At 50.0% G+C, this 17,585-nt stretch overlaps 1 protein-coding gene across 3 annotated transcripts; it reads left to right on the plus strand.

Moving 5' to 3' along the window:
- Window positions 1–1,038: 1,038 nt before the first annotated feature.
- Window positions 1,039–17,490, plus strand: DDX55 (DEAD-box helicase 55). 3 transcript variants are annotated; one of them, XM_066260747.1, is made up of 14 exons: window positions 1,039–1,200; window positions 4,717–4,767; window positions 4,870–4,956; window positions 5,817–5,908; window positions 5,989–6,051; window positions 8,953–9,102; window positions 9,962–10,151; window positions 12,800–12,882; window positions 12,992–13,123; window positions 14,053–14,145; window positions 15,218–15,332; window positions 15,777–15,945; window positions 16,270–16,559; window positions 16,776–17,490. In XM_066260747.1, exons 1-14 carry the CDS (start codon window positions 1,093–1,095, stop codon window positions 16,947–16,949), a joined length of 1,797 nt encoding a protein of 598 aa, XP_066116844.1. In that variant the 5' UTR covers window positions 1,039–1,092; the 3' UTR covers window positions 16,950–17,490. The 3 variants fall into 3 exon arrangements, with proteins under 3 accessions (XP_066116844.1, XP_066116847.1, XP_066116845.1); XM_066260750.1 differs by lacking the exon at window positions 8,953–9,102; XM_066260748.1 differs by lacking the exon at window positions 5,989–6,051.
- The last annotated feature ends 95 nt before the right edge of the window (window positions 17,491–17,585 follow it).

Genomic DNA, 17,585 nt, shown 5'->3' on the forward strand with positions numbered 1-17,585 from the left:
AACATTTTACACCAGTTATTCCTCAAAACCACCATTACGTTGGGCGTCATATTCCTCACTTTGGAAATACGGAAACAGGCTTGGAGAAGGTGGTGAGTTCAGAAAGGGGTAAGCAGACGGAGCTCTGCTCTCTTTTTCTGCCTTTGCTCTGAGAGCTGTCTGTGGAAGTCCCACTCTAAAAGTCGTCCGTGGTATTTTGAAGATGCGATGAACATACTTCAGGGAAAATGTGGCCTTACGTTTTTATTTTTCACTTCCTTTAGTTTAAGATAACTAAAGTTTGCCTGAGTACTATTTCTATTTATTCATCCCAAAATATTGTCTACCACCAGTAGCTACTGGGATAAAGAAAGTAGGGAAAACCCCCATGGTGGGGTTGACTTTTCAGGGGGGAGAGATTAAGCGAGTGTGTAAATTACAGTAATGGTAAGTGCTATGAGGTTAAGCAGGAGAGGAAGGCATCGCTGGGGTGACACTTGAAAACTCATAGTGCACGCAGGGGCGCGAGCCTTGCCCATAGCTGGGGAAGTTATGTGCTCACAGAGCCTAGCACATAATGTGATCAGCAAGAGGTTGCTGAGAATGCGCGTGGACAAAAATGAGAAGACAGCGTTCTTGTTTAGGAATGGCCGTAACTTCCTCGGAAGTAAACCAACATCAACGCTGTTTTGCATTACTGTTAACCTGGAGCTCCAGGGCTGAGGTCCACTTCTGTTCACACCCTCCAGCCCCACGGTCCTTGGGCCAGCACGCGGTCCTGTGCTGCCATCTGCCTCCGGCTGGCGGAGAACGCGGGAGAGTCGAGGCAGAATACTCCCTGCGGAAATGCGCGCTTGGCGTGGAGAGGCGCTTCGAGCTAAAGTGGCTGCGAAGGATGGCCGGCCCTGCTCGGACCTGGGCCCCGCCGCCCGTTCCCACCTTCCCGTTGTCGATTCTCTCACCCGCGGAGCGGGCGCTGGCGCTTCCCCGCCCTCCGGAACTTGGCGGCGCGAGCGCAGTTCCCAGACGGCCGGGTTGCGGCCGGAAGCGGAAGTGCTCGCTGGCGGCACTCCTGAGTCGTCCCGGCAGCGGTGGCGGGGCGCGGGGTGTGCGATGGAGCACGTGACGGAGGGATCCTGGGAGTCGCTGTCAGTGCCGCTGCACCCCCGGGTTCTGGGCGTTCTGCGGGAGCTGGGCTTCCGGTACATGACGCCGGTGCAGGTACTCGGCGCGCCACGGGGAAGGAGGGTCTCCTGCGCGCGCGGGGGGCATTTGGGGACGGGGGCGCGGAGCAGGCCAGAAACCCGCTGAATGGGACACGGCCGGTCGGGGTTAGCGCTATAGCACTCACATGCTGGAGTCTTCCATCCTCCAGCAGGGACTCGGCCACGTCCTCAGGCTGCCAAGACGCGGGTGATGCCCACTCTGGTTAATGACTGGGGCAGGCAGAGGCGGCGCACCTGCGCCGGGGTCTCCACACCCCTTAGGTGCTGGACCTCAGTGCCTAGTTCATAGCCCGGCCCTGGCCGCTCTGTCAGAAATCGGACGAATGACAACCTCTCAGTGCTTCATTCCTCTTCTCTGTGAAGTGATGAGAAATGACACTGCCTGCTTCATAGGGTAGTTCTGAGATTACAGAAGGCAACGTTGGGCACGTAATGGGAGTTAGCTCAATAAATGTCATTACCTGCTGGCCTTACTGTTACTCTGACATATCAAGTACTCTTTTTGTTTTTTTAAAGCTCTGGGGATCTTGTGTTGGCCCCCCACTCGTGGGTTTTATTTTCTAATGCAGGAGAGAGAAAGGAGTAAAGGAATAAGATCGTTTTGGCTGCTGATAAAGTATTATAAAGGGGCTAAAACGGACTGATGTGATGGATAGTGAAAGATACAGGGTAGGGTGTTAGGAGAGGCCTTTCTGAGGAGATGTTGTAGAGCTGATACCTGAGTGATTGAGGAGGAGCACGCTATGGGGTGGAGGGAAGAGGGGTTGGTTCCAGCAGAGAGAAAAACAAATGCAAATGTCCTGGGGCAGGAAATGGGCTTGGAAGAACCAAAAGGAGGCCTTTGTGGCTGGAACCTCAGGAGAGGTGTAGATGTGAAAAGTAGGGTCCGAATTGTGCAGGGTCTCGTAGGAGCTTGGATTTATGCTAAGTGCCATGGGAAGCCATCTGATCCTCAGGAAAGATGGGGAAACAGGACTGAATATAAAATTTATAGAATCTATGGGAAGCTGTGCCACAGGGAAGGGGTGTGACTGCAGTGTAGAGAATGGACTTTAAAGGGGTAAAAGGAGAAACGAGGAGGTCAGTTAGGAGGCTCTCATCAGTGAAGGATGGTGGTGGCTTGGCGTAGAGAGGCAGCAGTGGATATTAAGAAGTCAAGTTCGCCTGACCTGTGGTGGCGCAGTGGATAAAGCGTTGACCTGGAACACTGAGGTCACTGGTTCAAATCCCTGGGCTTGCCTGGTCAAGGCATATATGGGAGTTGATGCTTCCTGCTCCTCCCTCCTTCCTCTCTCTCTCGCTCTCTCTCTCTCTCTCATCCTAACTCTCTCTCCTCTCTAAAATGAATAAAAAAAAAAAGAGAAGAAGTCAAGTTCAAGATATGATAGCTTTAGGGTTGCTGAGGAACCAGGTGAAGGGGTTATAGAAGAGAGGAACCTAGAGGGCACCCTGAGGTTTGTGTCCTGGGTGGACAGCGGTACCATTTACCAAGATGAGGAAGGCTGGGGGGGGGGGCAGGGTGTAACACTTTAGAGGGAAATTCAGCAGAGTTCTGTTTTGAAATGTTGAGTGAGGTGTCCATATGGTCCTCAAGAAAGATGGGGAAACAGGACTGAATATAAAGTTTAAGGGAGCTCAGTTCCACACCTGGGAGCATAGTGCCAACAGAATCCCGTCTCTGCCCTCAGAGCTGACAGCCTAGGCCTGTGCCATCCATGACAGTCATCACTGGACACATGGTTGTTGTGCACTTGAAATGTGAGTCCCAGTTGAGATGCGCTTTAAGTGTAAAATGCAGAGTGGATTTTGAACATTCATATGATAAAAAGAATGGGAACTATATCACTAATTTCTAGCATGTTGATTTCACATCAACATGACAGGAGTTAGGCATATTGGGTTAAATAAAACTTCAAAGTTCATTTTACTTCTTTCTTTATACTTTTCTTAGTGTGGCCACTGGAAGTTTTTGGGGTTTTTTTACAGAGAGAGTCAGATAGGGACAGACAGGAATGGAGAGAGATGAGAAGCATCAATCATTAGTTTTTCGTTGCGACACCTTCGTTGTTCATTGATTTCTTTCTCATATGTGCCTTGACCGTGGGCCTTCAGCAGACCGAGTAACCCCCTGCTTGAGCCAGTGACCTTGGGTCCAAGCTGGTGAGCTTTGCTCAAACCAGATGAGCCTGTGCTCAAGCTGGCGACCTCGGGGTCTCTCGAACTTGGGTCCTCCGCATCCTAGTCCAACACTCTATCCACTGTGCTACCGCCTGGTCAAGCCACACTGGAAGTTTTAAAATCGTATATGGGGCTCACATATTTGTTGGACCAGATTGGTCGGTTTCTCCATCTCTGCACCATTGACAATTTGGGCTGAGTAATTCTTTTTTTTTTTTTCTTTTTTTTTTTTCATTTTTCTGAAGCTGGAAACAGGGAGAGACAGTTAGACAGACTCCCGCATGCGCCCGACCGGGATCCACCCGGCACGCCCACCAGGGGCGATGCTCTGCCCACCAGGGGGCGATGCTCTGCCCATCCTGGGCGTCGCCATGTTGCGACCAGAGCCACTCTAGCGCCTGGGGCAGAGGCCACAGAGCCATCCCCAGCGCCCGGGCCATCCTTGCTCCAATGGAGCCTTGGCTTCGGGAGGGGAAGAGAGAGACAGAGAGGGAAAGCGCGGCGGAGGGGTGGAGAAGCAAATGGGCGCTTCTCCTATGTGCCCTGGCCGGAAATCGAACCCGGGTCCTCCGCACGCTAGGCCGACGCTCTAGGGCTGAGTAATTCTTTATTGTGGGGCTTCCTGTGTATTGTAGGCTGTTCAACAGTACCTCTGGGCTCTACCTACTAGATGCCAATAGCACCCACCACCACCGGATTTTGACAACCAAAATGTCTCCAGGCATTGCCAAAACTTCCCTCGGGCACAGAAAACACAGAATCATTTGTGCAGAGATGGTTAGAAAAGTCTGATGTGCTGGGATGGTTAAGTTCAGGCTTTGGGGAGTGAGGAATGTGGTCCTGGAGGGACAACTTTGAAGCCAGGTTTAGTTGTTGAAGTTTGGTTCCTACAAGCTCATTTCCGGCCCCAGGTTTCAGGGGAGTGGAACCAAAGGGCTGAGCTTTTTGTAACCTGTGGAGGCCCTGCGCAGTGTTTAAAATGAGAGGGTTTATTGGAATCAACTGTTCTCTGATACTAGAGCTGGAAGAGACCTTAGACCTCAGTGTCTTCAAACCCTTCCTGGTCCCCAGTGGAAAGTTAAGGTGACTCAGGACTAGAATTCTGGATTCTCGAATCTCACTCAGCTAAGATCTCTCTCCTCTGCCTATGTCTGTGCAGATACCGCTGCCATGGTAGCACTGAGCCAGCCCCTCTGGGTGCCTTGTGGTGACTCAGTTCAGAGTCCTCTTTGGGGTGGGGGCCACCAAGGCCCCCCAGGACGTTCCTAGGGCTTTTGGCCCCATCTGTGGAGTCACGGCATTCTCTAACCAGTACTTTGCCGTCTCTCTTTAGTCCGCAACCATCCCTCTGTTCCTGAAGAACAAAGATGTCGCTGCAGAAGCGGTGAGTACCTGGTGTAAAGTCAGCCTGTCCTCCTATTTCCTCTGTGAAGTGAACCAAGAGGAAAAACAGACCAAAACCTTCTCTCCTCACCCCACCCTGCAGGTCACGGGCAGTGGGAAAACCCTCGCTTTTGTCATCCCGATCGTGGAGATTCTCCTGAGAAGGGAAGAGAAGTGGAAAAAGAGTCAGGTGAGCACAGCCTAGTGCTTTCTTTTCCCCGTGTCATCGGAGAGGCCACAGTGGACTGAGGTGCCAGTCAAAGGCTGAACACGTAAATAAAAATAAAGCCTTGTCTCCTTATTCATAGACTCCGCATCTGTGACTCGGCCTACCTGTGAAATGTATTTGTAGCCCCACCATATGCTTTCCTGCTTCTCCGTGGGCTTTTGTAGGGCAGCCCCGCGCTCCCAGCGGAGTTTAATAAGGTGACACTCTGCCTTCATGTTTTAGCCTTCAGACTGTACACAGGTGCCCTCTTCACGGCCTGCTTACTGCTGTGATGTGTGCGTTTTTATTGGTGACTTTGCTGTTAAAACGGCCCCATACATAGCGCCAAAGTGCTGTCCAGTGTCCCCAACTGCAGGGAGGCTGTGATGTGCCTTACGGAGAAAACATGTGTCAGATACGCTTCCTTAAAGTGTGAGGGACGGTGCTGTTGGCTGAGTTCAATGTCAGTGAATGACTAATACATATTGAGCAGGTGTCTTTAAACAGAAGCATAAATCAAACTTCTGTATCAATTGGTTGATGAAAATGTGACCAGAGGCTTGCAGAACCCTCGCCCCAAATTCCCCCCAGGAGCGGTGGTTCCCTATTCGTGAATTCAGGGTTCATGGTGACTTTGTGGGACGTAACCTCTGTAAATAACGAGAACCGACTGTGATTCAGGCTAGTTGCTACGCCCTGTGACTGGCTGCTGCTGCTGAGTGGGCTCAGGAAGTGAGATGGCCGATCCTGGGCGCATGTGCTCAAGGTCCGGGGCACATGTGCTCCGCTGGTGGGCCCTGTGCCCAGCCGGCCCATCACGTCCCTTCTCCCCACCTGAGCAGGTTGGTGCCATCATCATTACACCCACTCGAGAGCTGGCTGTTCAGATTGACGAGGTCCTGTCGTGCTTCACGAAGCCCTTCCCGCAGCTCAGGTAAATGGGATGTGGGGTCCCCTTTGGCTGCAGGCGGTGACTTCACCCGGCCCTGCTCAGGGACCTGTGTCTTGTTTTAGCCAGATTCTCTGGATCGGAGGCAGGAACCCTGGAGAAGACGTTGCGAGGTTTAAGGCACATGGGTATGTTTGCTTATTGCTGCTGCTGGCTTCTTTGCTTGCTGTCGGCGCTGAACCCGGAGGAGTCGATGCAGAATCTCTGCCTAACCAGAAACTACTTCTTGGCAGCAGCCCCTGCCCAAAAACTGGTTTTCTCTGAGCCATCCTCCCGTTTTGCTTGCTGGTTCCTTCCCTCTGGTCCTCATGCACCCTCCACTCTAACGAGCTTCACCCCTGCAGAAGCAGGGCGCCCGGGCAGGCGCGGCTCCCCAGCCCTCCCTAGGTGGCTCTGTGGGGCCCAGGCTCTTGCTCTTCTCACTCTGGGCTTTTCCTAAGCAGCCTCGTCCCTCCTGGGTGGTCTCTCTGACCTCACCCCTAGCACCAGAAACTCAGAGTCCCCTTGTTTGCCTGGTGTCTTCTGGGCTGCGTCACAGCCGTTGCAAACATCTGAAACGGCGTTGGGGATTCTTTTTTTTTAATTAATTTATTTATGTATTCATTTTAGAAAGGAGAGAGAGAGGGAGAGAGAAAGGAGAGAGACAGAGAGAGAAGGGGGGAGGAGCAGGAAGCATCAACTCCCATATGTGCCCTGACCAGGCAAGCCCAGGGTCTCGAACCGGCGACTTCAGCATTTCCAGGTTGATGCTTTATCCACTGCGCCACCACAGGTCAGGCCGCGTTGGGGATTCTTATCCCCAAACTTGCCCATCATCTGGAGTTTCTCTTGGTCTCTCTCCCCCTGTGTTCCTATGGTCTAGGACTCTGTCCAGACATCTCACCGTTCCCTCCAGCCCTTCACAGTTAGCCCTCGCCGTTTTCTCTCCCGAGCGGAGTTCATCTCTAACCTGTCAGCCTCTCTCTGTCACCGCACCTCCCACGCCTTCCTCGGAGGACCCTGTGGAAACTTCTCTGTGCTTCTCCTCTTGCCCTCGAATAGTCCACTTCCCTCATAGCAACCACAGTGGCCTTTACAGGATGCCAGCCTGATGGCGTCACTCATTGAAAACTCTGGCTCCTTCTGGCCCTTAGGATAGATTCTAATGCTAGTACAGGGCCTGTGAGGCCACCATCCTCCACGCCTCCCCCCCACCTGGCTTCCTGTCTCCGTGGGAGGCTTGGGGAAGTTCAGAACTTAGTCTGGTGCTGAACACACAGCAGCAGGTGTTTAGTAAATGCTTAGAATATACGTTTGAACATGGGGTGGTTGCCAGTCTGTTGGATATCATTTGGTCTCATTGTGGATAAGGTTCATAATGAGCAGAGATAGGTTTTGTGCCCAATTTGTTAGTGAATTTTAATAAAGAGAAGTTTCTCTTATGAAGGATTCACTGAGTTCCAACTGTAAGGTCAGATATGTATGTCCCGGCAGGGGCCACAGACTCAAGTTGCTGGGGGGGGGGTGTCAGAGGATAATGTGAATGTGTGAAGGGGCTGGGGTGGGGGTTTGGGGCTGGCTGGGAGGTGCCTGAATGCTCACCTCCAGCTCATTGATGCTTTGTGGGACTCTGGCTCAGTATTGCCAGATTTTATTTAAAAAGAGTATGGAGGCCCTGGTCGGTTGGCTCAGTGGTAGAGCGTCAGCCTGGTGTGCAGGAGTCCTGGGTTCGATTCCCGGCCAGGGTACATAGGAGAAGCGCCCATCTGCTTCTCCACCCCTCCCCCTCTCCTTCCTCTCCGTCTCTCTCTTCCCCTCCTGCAGCCAAGGCTCCATTGGAGCAGAGTTGGCCTGGGCGCTGAGGATGGCTCCATGGCCTCTGCCTCAGGCGCTAGAATGGCTCCAATTGCAATGGAGCAACACCCCAGATGGGCAGAGCATCGCCCCCTGGTGGGCATGCCAGGTGGATCCTGGTCGGGCGCATGCAGAAGTCTGTCTGATTGCCTCCCCGTTTCCAACTTCAGGAAAAAAAAAATGAGTGTGGAATTCTAGATTTTTGTGTGTTATCTGCAGATTATTAAACTGCTGGAATGTAGTTCCCACTCTAAAAGACTTCTTTTTTTTTTTTAATTTTTAATTTTTTTTTACCGAGACAGAGAGAGAGAGGGATAGACAGGACAGACAGGAACGGAGAGATGAGAAGCATCAATCATCAGTTTTTTGTTGCGCATTGCGACACCTTAGTTGTTCATTGATTACTTTCTCATATGTGCCTTGAACGTGGGCCTTCAACAGACTGAGTAACCCTTTGCTCAAGCCAGTGACCTTGGGTCCAAGCTGGTGAGCTTTTTTTGCTCAAACCAGATGAGCCCGTGCTCTAGCTGGTGACCTCGGGGTCTCGAACCTGGGTCCTCGGCATCCCAGTCCAACGCTCTATCCACTGCGCCACCGCCTGGTCAGGCATAAAAGACTTCTTGTAGATCAATCAATCCCTGGGGGCCACATTTGGCCTTCATTCTGCCAGCCTGTGATCCTGACATAAAGCCACCTCTGCTTCTGTTAGCATTTGCATTTTGTAGATGAGCTCCCTGGGGCCTATGGTGGTTGAGTCACTTGTCCTAGCTCAGGGGTTGGCAAACCTTCTCTGGACAGGACCAGATGGTAAATATTTTAGTTCTGTGGACCTCACAGGCTCTGTCACCACTGTCAGTTCTACTGTGGTGTGAAAGTCGCCCGAGACCACCCGTGAATGAAAGAGTGTGGGTGCCTGCCAATAAAACGTCGCAGAAACAGACGGAGGGAGGCCAGCTTTGACTGATTCCCAGAGTTTGCCCTGGGTCTCAGCCTGGAACCCAGTCTTTGTCCCTGGCAAGCCACACGTTTTCTGCCTGATGGCACAATTCTTCTGCTCACGGGTCTGCCTTGTCTCCACTGCGGTCTAGGTGACTTTTTCGGGGTGCAGGGGGCGGACGGATACAAAACTTGGTATTTGGAATCATGAATACCCCCAGGATCAGAGAGGGCAGTAACTGTTGACTTTGTCTTCCAAGGGGGAACATCGTTGTGGCCACCCCAGGCCGCTTGGAGGACATGTTCCGGAGGAAGGCTGAGGGCTTGGATCTGGCCAGCTGCGTGCGGTCCCTTGATGTCCTAGTGTTGGATGAAGCAGACAGACTCCTGGACATGGGGTTTGAGGCAAGGTGCTAGATTCTGGACTGGATTGGCTCTGGTGATAGTGGATGTGGAAAAGTGGACATGGAAAAGGGAGTGAAATGGAATTTGTTGCCTTACGACTATCTTTAGTGGCCGCGTGGGAATTTCAAATCATTAGGTCGTTGGCTCTTTCAGATTCTGCCCCACAATTTTGAATTCCAGTTCTTCTTCTTCAAATGCCTTTTCTTTCATAGTTTCCCTTAAAATTTGTGTGCGTGTGTTTTATTTATTTATTTATTTATTGTATTTTTCTGAAGTTGGAAACGGGGAGGCAGTCAGACTCCCGCATGCACCCAACCGGGATCCACCCGGCACGCCCACAAAGGGGCGATGCTCTGCCCATTTGGGGTGTCGCTCTGTTGCAACCAGAGCCATTCTAGCGCCTGAGACAGAGGCCACGGAGCCATCCTCAGCGCCCGGGCCAACTTTGTTCCAATGGAGCCTTGGCTGCAGGAGAGGAAGAGAGAGACAGAGAGGAAGGAGAGGGGGAGGGGTGGAGAAGCAGATGGGCGCTTCTCCTATGTACCCTGGCCGGGAATCAAACCCAGGACTCCTGCATGCCAGACTGACGCTCTATCACTGAGCCAACCGGCCATGGCCTGTGTGCGTGTGTTTTAATAAATAGCTCTATTGGCATCTGTTTCATATATAATTCGCCCATTTAAAGTGTACAGTTCGGTGGTTTTTAGTCTCAAAACGTTTTATGTGAATTTCACTCTCTTCTTTGAATTGCTGCACATTATGAAAGTATAGTTATATGTTTATACTGGAGAAACTGAGGAAAATGAGAATATGTGATGATTATGTGATGAATTAGGGGTTGTTTGCACTTTTTTTTTTCCCCAGCATAAACACCATCCTGGAGTTCTTGCCAAAGCAGAGGAGGACGGGCCTGTTCTCTGCCACGCAGACTCAGGAGGTGGAGAACCTGGTGAGAGCTGGCCTGCGGAACCCGGTGCGGATTGCCGTGAAGGAGAAGGGCGTGGCAGCCAGCAGCACCCAGAAGACCCCGTCCCGCCTGCGGAACCACTACATGGTGAGTGGCTGGGCGGTGCTGGCGTATTCCTGCGACTCAGCATAGTGACACCTGGGGGTCCAGGGGCAGCACAGGGATGGCACTCCACAGTGCTGTGTTGTGTACCTGGAATTCACAAAGGGGGCAGATTTTAAGTGTTCTCACCAAAAAACCCAAAAAACAAAAACGGTAACCAACTTGGTAGATGTTGTTAGCTACCTTGTTTGTGGTCATTTCACATTTGTTGTATACGTATACATATATCAAGTCACCACACCGTACACCTTAAGTATGTGCAACTTTTACCTGCTGCGTATCTCAGTAAAGCTGGGAAAAAAACACACGTTCTAAGCTAAAGCAGTTTACTGAAAAGACTTAATTATTTTTACTTGACCTGTTTTCAGTAAGCTTAGGTCTGGCTTTTCTTTCTTAAAATGAGATCATTTTGGCCTGACCAGGTGGTGGCACAGTGGATAGAGCATCGGACTGGGATGCAGAAGGACCCAGGTTCGGGACCCTGAGGTCGCCAGCTTGAGCGCGGGCTCATCTGGCTTGAGCAAAAAGCTCACCAGCTTGGACCCAAGGTCGCTGGCTCCAGTAAGGGGTTACTCAGTATGCTGAAGGCCCGCGGTCAAGGCACATATGAGAAAGCAATCAATGAACAACTAAGAAGTCGCAAGAGAGGAGTTGAAGGGTAATGGAAAAACCAGAAAACGGTTGACCCAGAGAGAACACTGGATGTGCCACTTTGTTCGTTTATCATTTATTTATTTACCTGTTGTATCCACACTCTTCCTCTTGTCCTTGAACAATTCAGGGTGGGTCTTCTGTCAGACTAAACTGTAAGAGTGATAGAAAACTGATAAAAACGTTACAGTGCAGAAAGGGAGAAATCTGTCTTTCCTTTTCAATGGTCCCCTGTAAGAATTGTTTTAGCCATTGGTAGATTTTTGTGTTTTTTCCTATTTGAAAACTAATTCCTTATCTGTATGTTTTATCAATCTGGTAAACAGTGTTCTCACTAATATAGGTTAACTTTTAGCAGTTAGAGCAAACAAGAATTGATATAATGATAAGTGCTCTAGGGATTAACTTGCATTTTTCTAGGGAGGTAGGTCTATAAAACGATACCCTCAGTTTGTTTTAAAATGCATTCAGGGACAGAGCAGGATAAGCTATACGAGTGGTCACACTTGTTGAACCAGTGAACAAGTTAACGTGGGCATATTATTTATATAGTATGTGCCTTGCCCCCAAGTGGTCAAATGTGTTATTACACGTAGTTGGGTGTGCTGGGGAGGAACCTGTCAATCAAATGATAAGACTTCCCTCTGAAGGAAATGGTTGAGTGACAGCGTTCTGCTGCTTTGTAACCTACTCTGTATTTTTTTTTTATCTGCCACCGGGAATAGCTGAATTTGCAGCCACGCATCCAGCTGCCAGTACCGACAATTTCCTCCCAAGGTAGTGGGACGGTTTTAGAAATGTGATTGGTAAAAAGGAAGCCCCTCTTCTGTTGTCTCCCATCGCTGGGTGGCCAGGGCGACAGCTAGGAGAACCCAAGGCTTGTCTAAATCAGCCAGGGTGCGGGCCTCTTGTTCAGCCTAGACGGGGTTCTCGGTGCCTGAGCACAGCTCCTGTTCATAGAGAAGTGGGCTGGTCTCCGGAGCAGTGTCCCTATCTCTGCGGACTGTAAGGGCAACAGAGCTGCCGTCCTTTTTGTCAGCTCCTGGGGGGATTGAAGGTGGAGCTGGTTTGGAAATCAGAAACTGTCTCTGGCACAGGAGCCCAGAGAATGCGGTAGAGTTCTGACAGGTTCTCGGAAGTGGGCATTGTACTTGGCGCAGCTGCTTCTGCCCGAGGCTAGGCTGGCCAAGTTCGGAGGCTGGCTCTCCAGAGGCTGGGGAGGGGTTTGGTGTCCAGTTTAGTTCTTAAGAGCGTCGTGCTTTCTTGCCTTTGTCCCTTGCTAATTGAACTAGATGCCCTTGCCAGAGCGTCACTTGCAAAAATGGGGCTCAGGTCGTGCCCACGTCATGTCGTCATGAGGTTGAGTTCATTTGTACAGACGAAGGTGTTTAGGCCAGTGCTTAGTATGCAGAAGCACTAACAGATGTTAACTTTGGACGTCACCATGCCTACTATTGCATTCTGCTATTATGCGTTCACTTGAGTGACTGCATTTAGAGATGTCTGAGTGCAGGAGAAGAAATTCCAAACTGAGAATTTGGTTTTGTTAAAAAAAAATAGGGAGAATGCGTTCAGGTGATTTAAATGTCCCCAATTTAGGGGCCAGAGTGGAGCACTGGTCTGCATTATCAAGGGAGACTGGAGTCTGTCTATGCAGAAGTCTTTCAAATAATTATGCATATTCCTTCCTGGAAACCTTAGAGCAGACACTGAACTTGGCCATGCATCTGAGTCTCCCAGGAGTTCTTTATGTAATACGGAGTCTTGGGTCCAGTCCAGCACCCAGTAGATTTTGTGACTTTAATGTGTGCGCAGCATATCCTGACATTTACTCTGAGCTAAGCAGCCTGGTAAGCATCTAACAGAAACGTCCTGTGTGCGCAAGAAATCAGATTCCTTAAAATTAATACTGAAACTGAAAATCACTACAGGGATTGTTATTGTCAATTAATTTTTTTATTATTTTCCTTTTTATGTTGCAGATATGTAAGGCAGATGAGAAATTTAATCAGCTGGTCCATTTTCTTCACAATCACAAGCAGGAGAAGCACCTGGTCTTCTTCAGGTAAGGGGGCGTGGGGCTCAGCCACACCCAGGAGGAACAGGGGCACGGGCCCTCCCTCAGTTGTAGAGGGACTCATGGCCAACGACTGAGCCCTCCGCCCCTCTCGCAGCACCTGCGCCTGCGTGGAATACTACGGGAAGGCCCTGGAGGCGCTGGTCAAGGGCGTGGAGATCATGTGCATCCACGGGAAGATGAAGTACAAGCGCAACAAGATCTTCATGGGCTTCCGCAAACTGCAGAGGTAGGGCCTTGTGGACGGTACGTCCCCGCGCACCGCATGCTTCTGCATGTCCCTCTGTGGCTACAGCCTCACAGGCAGGGTTTTCCCTGTCCCCCCCCCCCACCCCCCCCAGTTATCCTGTCTTCTGTGTTGGTGCCCAGCCCATCCCTCTGCCCCTCTGCCCTGGCCCCGTTCCACTTTGCTATACTGACTCCTTTAGCTGTCGGTCTACTTCCTGTGAGGTTCCCAGGTCCCCGAGAAGAGGAACCTGTATGTGGTGTTCTCTCCGGGACCCCCCAGTATCTGGCCACTGGGGTTTTGGTAACTGTCCAACGGCTGAATAGCGTGGACAGGAGCAGCTTGCAGGCTGTCAAGTGGGCGACCACACAGGGGTATATGATCTGATTCTGTTCGTGCTGATGATACTTTTTTTTAAAAAAAAGTTTATTTGAGCCAAATTGATGACATGCAGGGGAACACAATCTCAAATGCTCTACTTTTTTTTTGTTTTTTTAATTGAATTTTATTGGGGTGACGGGCTAATGATCATTTTTCTGTTTTTCTTAATCACCAAGCATCCTGGCTATGTTAAAAGCATGCATTTGGGCAAAGTGATAAAACTGTCACACCTCAGTCAAGGACAGAAAATTTCACTTTTTAAAAACAACTGTTAAAGGATGAGACCCTCTATACTTTTATTTTTTCAAGTGGAAATAAATATACTAATTTTGAAAAATCTTTTCACGGTCTCCTCCCTACCTCCTGTTTTCACTGGGGATTTCTAAAGTCCTAGAGAAGATTCCGGGGAGGAAGAGCAGATAAACATGTGTCACTAATATTAACTTCTGTGAGCGATTCTGGACCTCTACCTGTTGGCACCAGTAAAGACTGTTTGATGGCGATGGGAGTGGCAGCCTCCGCACTTATGATGCTGTATTCTCATCCTCTAGCGGGATTTTAGTGTGCACCGACGTGATGGCCCGAGGGATAGACATTCCCGAAGTGAACTGGGTGCTGCAGTACGACCCTCCCAGCAGCGCAAGGTACCTCCCGCAGGACAGAATGTTACTCTCTCTGTCTAGGGACCTGGCCTAGAAATGTGCATCTCAGGGAAGGTAAACCAAATGGCATGCCAAACATTATTTTAAATGGCAAAACTAGGTGAGAGGGTACGTCACTGCAGTGTCAGGGGTGATGCAATGTTATACATCAATTAAAGACATTTTCAAACATTTTTTAAAGTTTTTGCAGAAATGTACATGATAGAATGTTTGAAGGAAAATAATGCATAACACCATAAATGAAAATTTCAGTTTTTCTCCCAAAGGAAGCATATGTTACTAATAATACGCCCAAACACCAGGAAATGCCTGTAAATATAAACTCCTGAGTAATAATAACGGTTACTTGGTGGAAGGCTGACAGGTCATCTATATTCTCATTGCTCCATTACTTTCCTACTAGGACCACATCCTACCTATACCATCAGATAAGCATAAATTTAAAAACTTCCTAGTTTGTGTAGTGTCTTACAGAATCCTATCCGGTATGCAACGAATGTTGTATCACTGCCTCTTCTTTTCTTTGTATTTTTCTGAAGTGAGAAGTGGGGAGGCAGAGAGATTCCCGCATGTGCCCAACCAGGATTCACCCAGCATGCCCACCAGGGGGCGATGCTCTGCCCACCTGGGGCATTGCTCCATTGTGTCCAGAGCCATTCTAGCACCTGGGGCAGAGGCCATGGAGCCATCCTCAGTGCCCAGGACAACTTTGCTCCAATGGAGCCTTGGCTGCAGGAGGAGAAGAGAGAGATAGAAAGGGGGGTGGGTAGAGAAGCAGATGGGTGCTTCTCCTGTGTGCCCTGGCCGGGAATCAAACCTGGGACTTCCACACGCCGGGCCGATGCTCTACTGCTGAGCCAACTGGCCAGGGCCCTTTCTTTTTTTTTTTTTTCCTGAAGTGAGAAGCAGGGAGGCAGAGAGACTGTATCACCAACTCTTCTATTTCTATACTGGTCAGTGGCAGAGTGGGACTGAGCTGTGGACAGGCAGCTCTGGGCCTGTGCTCTGCTCAGCTGCCATCACATGGTGCTCATGTCCCCTCCTGTGTTCGCAGTGCCTTTGTGCATCGTTGTGGCCGCACAGCCCGCATTGGTCACCACGGCAGCGCACTGGTGTTCCTCCTTCCCATGGAAGAGTCATACGTCAAGTTCCTTGCAATCAACCAAAAAGTAAGCTATCTCCTCGTCACACAGCATGCCCAGGGGGCCGGGCAGTTTCCCAGCCAGGGGTCTGGACTTTAGATTGAGGGTGGCAGACTCATAGAGCCAAGCTGGGGACGTAAGTGCGGGGACCCAGCTGGCCTTCAGCTGTGGACAGACACCAGCCTCATTTCGGGTAGCAGTCCAGGCTTGGCTGCAGCTGAGTGTCCCTGGTGGGAACGGGGACCTGATATTGCCATATTTTCCAACCACAAGTCAGGAGTGTTATATAAATCTAATTTTAAAACTATCTTAAAAGTTTTTAAAATACTTTCAGGCCAAGGAAAATACTTGGGTTGGATTTGGGTTTCTCAAGCCCAAGTTGTTTTGCCTTTGGTGTGATTGGCCCTGGCTGTGGTGGGGGTGCCTTGGGGACGAGGTGAACCCCCGCCAGTGAGAAGGGTCTCTGCGCAGTGCCCCCTGCAGGAGATGGAGCGCCAGGACACCACCACCGACCTCCTGCCCACGCTCAGGTCCATGGCCCTGGCTGACAGAGCGGTGTACGAGAAGGGCATGAGAGCCTTCGTGTCGTACGTCCAGGCCTACGCGAAGCACGAGTGCAGCCTCATCTTCAGACTGAAGGGTCAGTGGGGCTGCTTCTGTGCTCGTGCCTCCATCCGAAGCGGGTGACGGTTCTACAAGTGTGACAAGCACGAGGCTGCTTTGTCTTATAAAGACGTCAGGCATGTGTCAGGGTCACTGTTCATTTAACAGGAAGTCTTCCTAGGGTTCAGTAGACAGAATGAACTGGCCGTGGAGAATTCCTTTAGTAAAAATGTAGTTATTTTAACCTAAGTGACCATGAACCCGTTAGACCACTCGGTTGGGAAAGTCTTGCTCGGACCCTTCCATGGGTGGGCTCTCAGAATCTGACTGTGCGTGCTCACTCGGGTTCTGGTCTAATCAGATCTCGATTTCACTGCTCTTGCCCGAGGCTTCGCCCTGCTGAAGATGCCCAAGATGCCAGAGCTGCGAGGGAAGCAGTTTCCCGAGTTCGTGCCTGCGGACATTAACACAGACACCATCCCGTTTAAAGACAAAGTCAGAGAGAAACAGAGGCAGAAGCTACTGGAGCAGCAGAGGAAAGAGAAAACAGAAAATGAAGGGAGGAGAAAGTTCATGAAAAATAAACCTTGGTCGAAGCAGGCCAAAAAAAAGGAAAAGAAGAAAAGGAATGAAAAAAGGAAAAAGGAAGAGGTAAAGCTTGCCATTTTCTTTATTACTTTCCTACCCACCTTAGAATTTTGAACCAACTACTGATACAGACTCTCTCACATTTCTGTTATGTTGGTGACTCAAGGGGGATGGGCTGATTGTAGAAGCTGATCTGACAGCATGTTCCTGCTTAAAGACAGCATCACCCAGAACACTGTTGCTGAGATTCAGGGGTTTGCTGGTCTCTTCTGCCCTTAGGATTCTGATATCGAAGATGAGGACATGGAGGAACTTCTTAATGACACACGGCTTTTGAAGAAGTTTAAGAAAGGCAAGATCACTGAAGAAGAATTTGAGAAGGGCTTGTTGACAAGTGCCAAACGGTCGAGCAGGACAGATTTGGGGATGGCAGACTTGGAAGATGACTGCTGATTCCGGAGCCTCAGGTGAGACGCTGGAACGCGTCCCATTGGAGCAGACAGCTGCTCTGGCTTTCGGGGTGATCAGGACCTCCGCAGACATGCGGGAAGCATCACGCCTCTAAAAGCTGTTGCTCCAGACTGGGTAGACGAGAGGGGCTTTTACACTATTGAATATTTTATTAAAAAGGTACCAGCCTTCAAAGTGCAACAGAAGGTATAAAATTATTTGAGTGTAAATAATGGATGTATTTATTTTGACGAGTCACCTAAAGACCTCATTTTTGGTGCCTATTTTATACTTATTTTTAATATACAGATACTGCAGTATGTTTGATTTTAATCTTTCTAAAGTTCCTTAGTGTTTTCAGGCACCTGAGCTCCCTGGGTGTCCTCACCCCTGGACTGAAGCTACCTCTCTGATGCAGGGCACGTAACACGGGCATGGGGTGGCCAGCATTGCTAAGGGTTTTTATCTTGTCTAATAGTCCCTAGTTCTTTTATTGGGGAGTACCTGAAAAACCGAGGAAGCAAGTCACATTCTGGCACAGAAAATCTATTATGCCTTCGGTTGAATAAACTATTTCCTTCTCACCAGCTGTTGTGTGTGAACATGGCTGCAGTGTCTCTACCACAGCAGCCAATGCAG

The sequence above is a fragment of the Saccopteryx bilineata genome, chromosome 2 (assembly GCF_036850765.1).
Source record: "Saccopteryx bilineata isolate mSacBil1 chromosome 2, mSacBil1_pri_phased_curated, whole genome shotgun sequence".
NCBI lineage: Eukaryota > Metazoa > Chordata > Mammalia > Chiroptera > Emballonuridae > Saccopteryx > Saccopteryx bilineata.

What these genes read in the sequence shown, in the direction of transcription:
- DDX55 (XM_066260747.1), top strand. Translation starts at nt 1,093, where the DNA reads ATGGAGCACGTGACGGAGGGATCCTGGGAGTCGCTGTCAGTGCCGCTG. An exon ending in GCCTGCGGAACCACTACATG is followed by an intron (nt 10,152 to 12,799) that starts GTGAGTGGCTGG and finishes TTTATGTTGCAG; the next exon opens with ATATGTAAGGCAGATGAGAA. An exon ending in TCCTTGCAATCAACCAAAAA is followed by an intron (nt 15,333 to 15,776) that starts GTAAGCTATCTC and finishes GTCTCTGCGCAG; the next exon opens with TGCCCCCTGCAGGAGATGGA.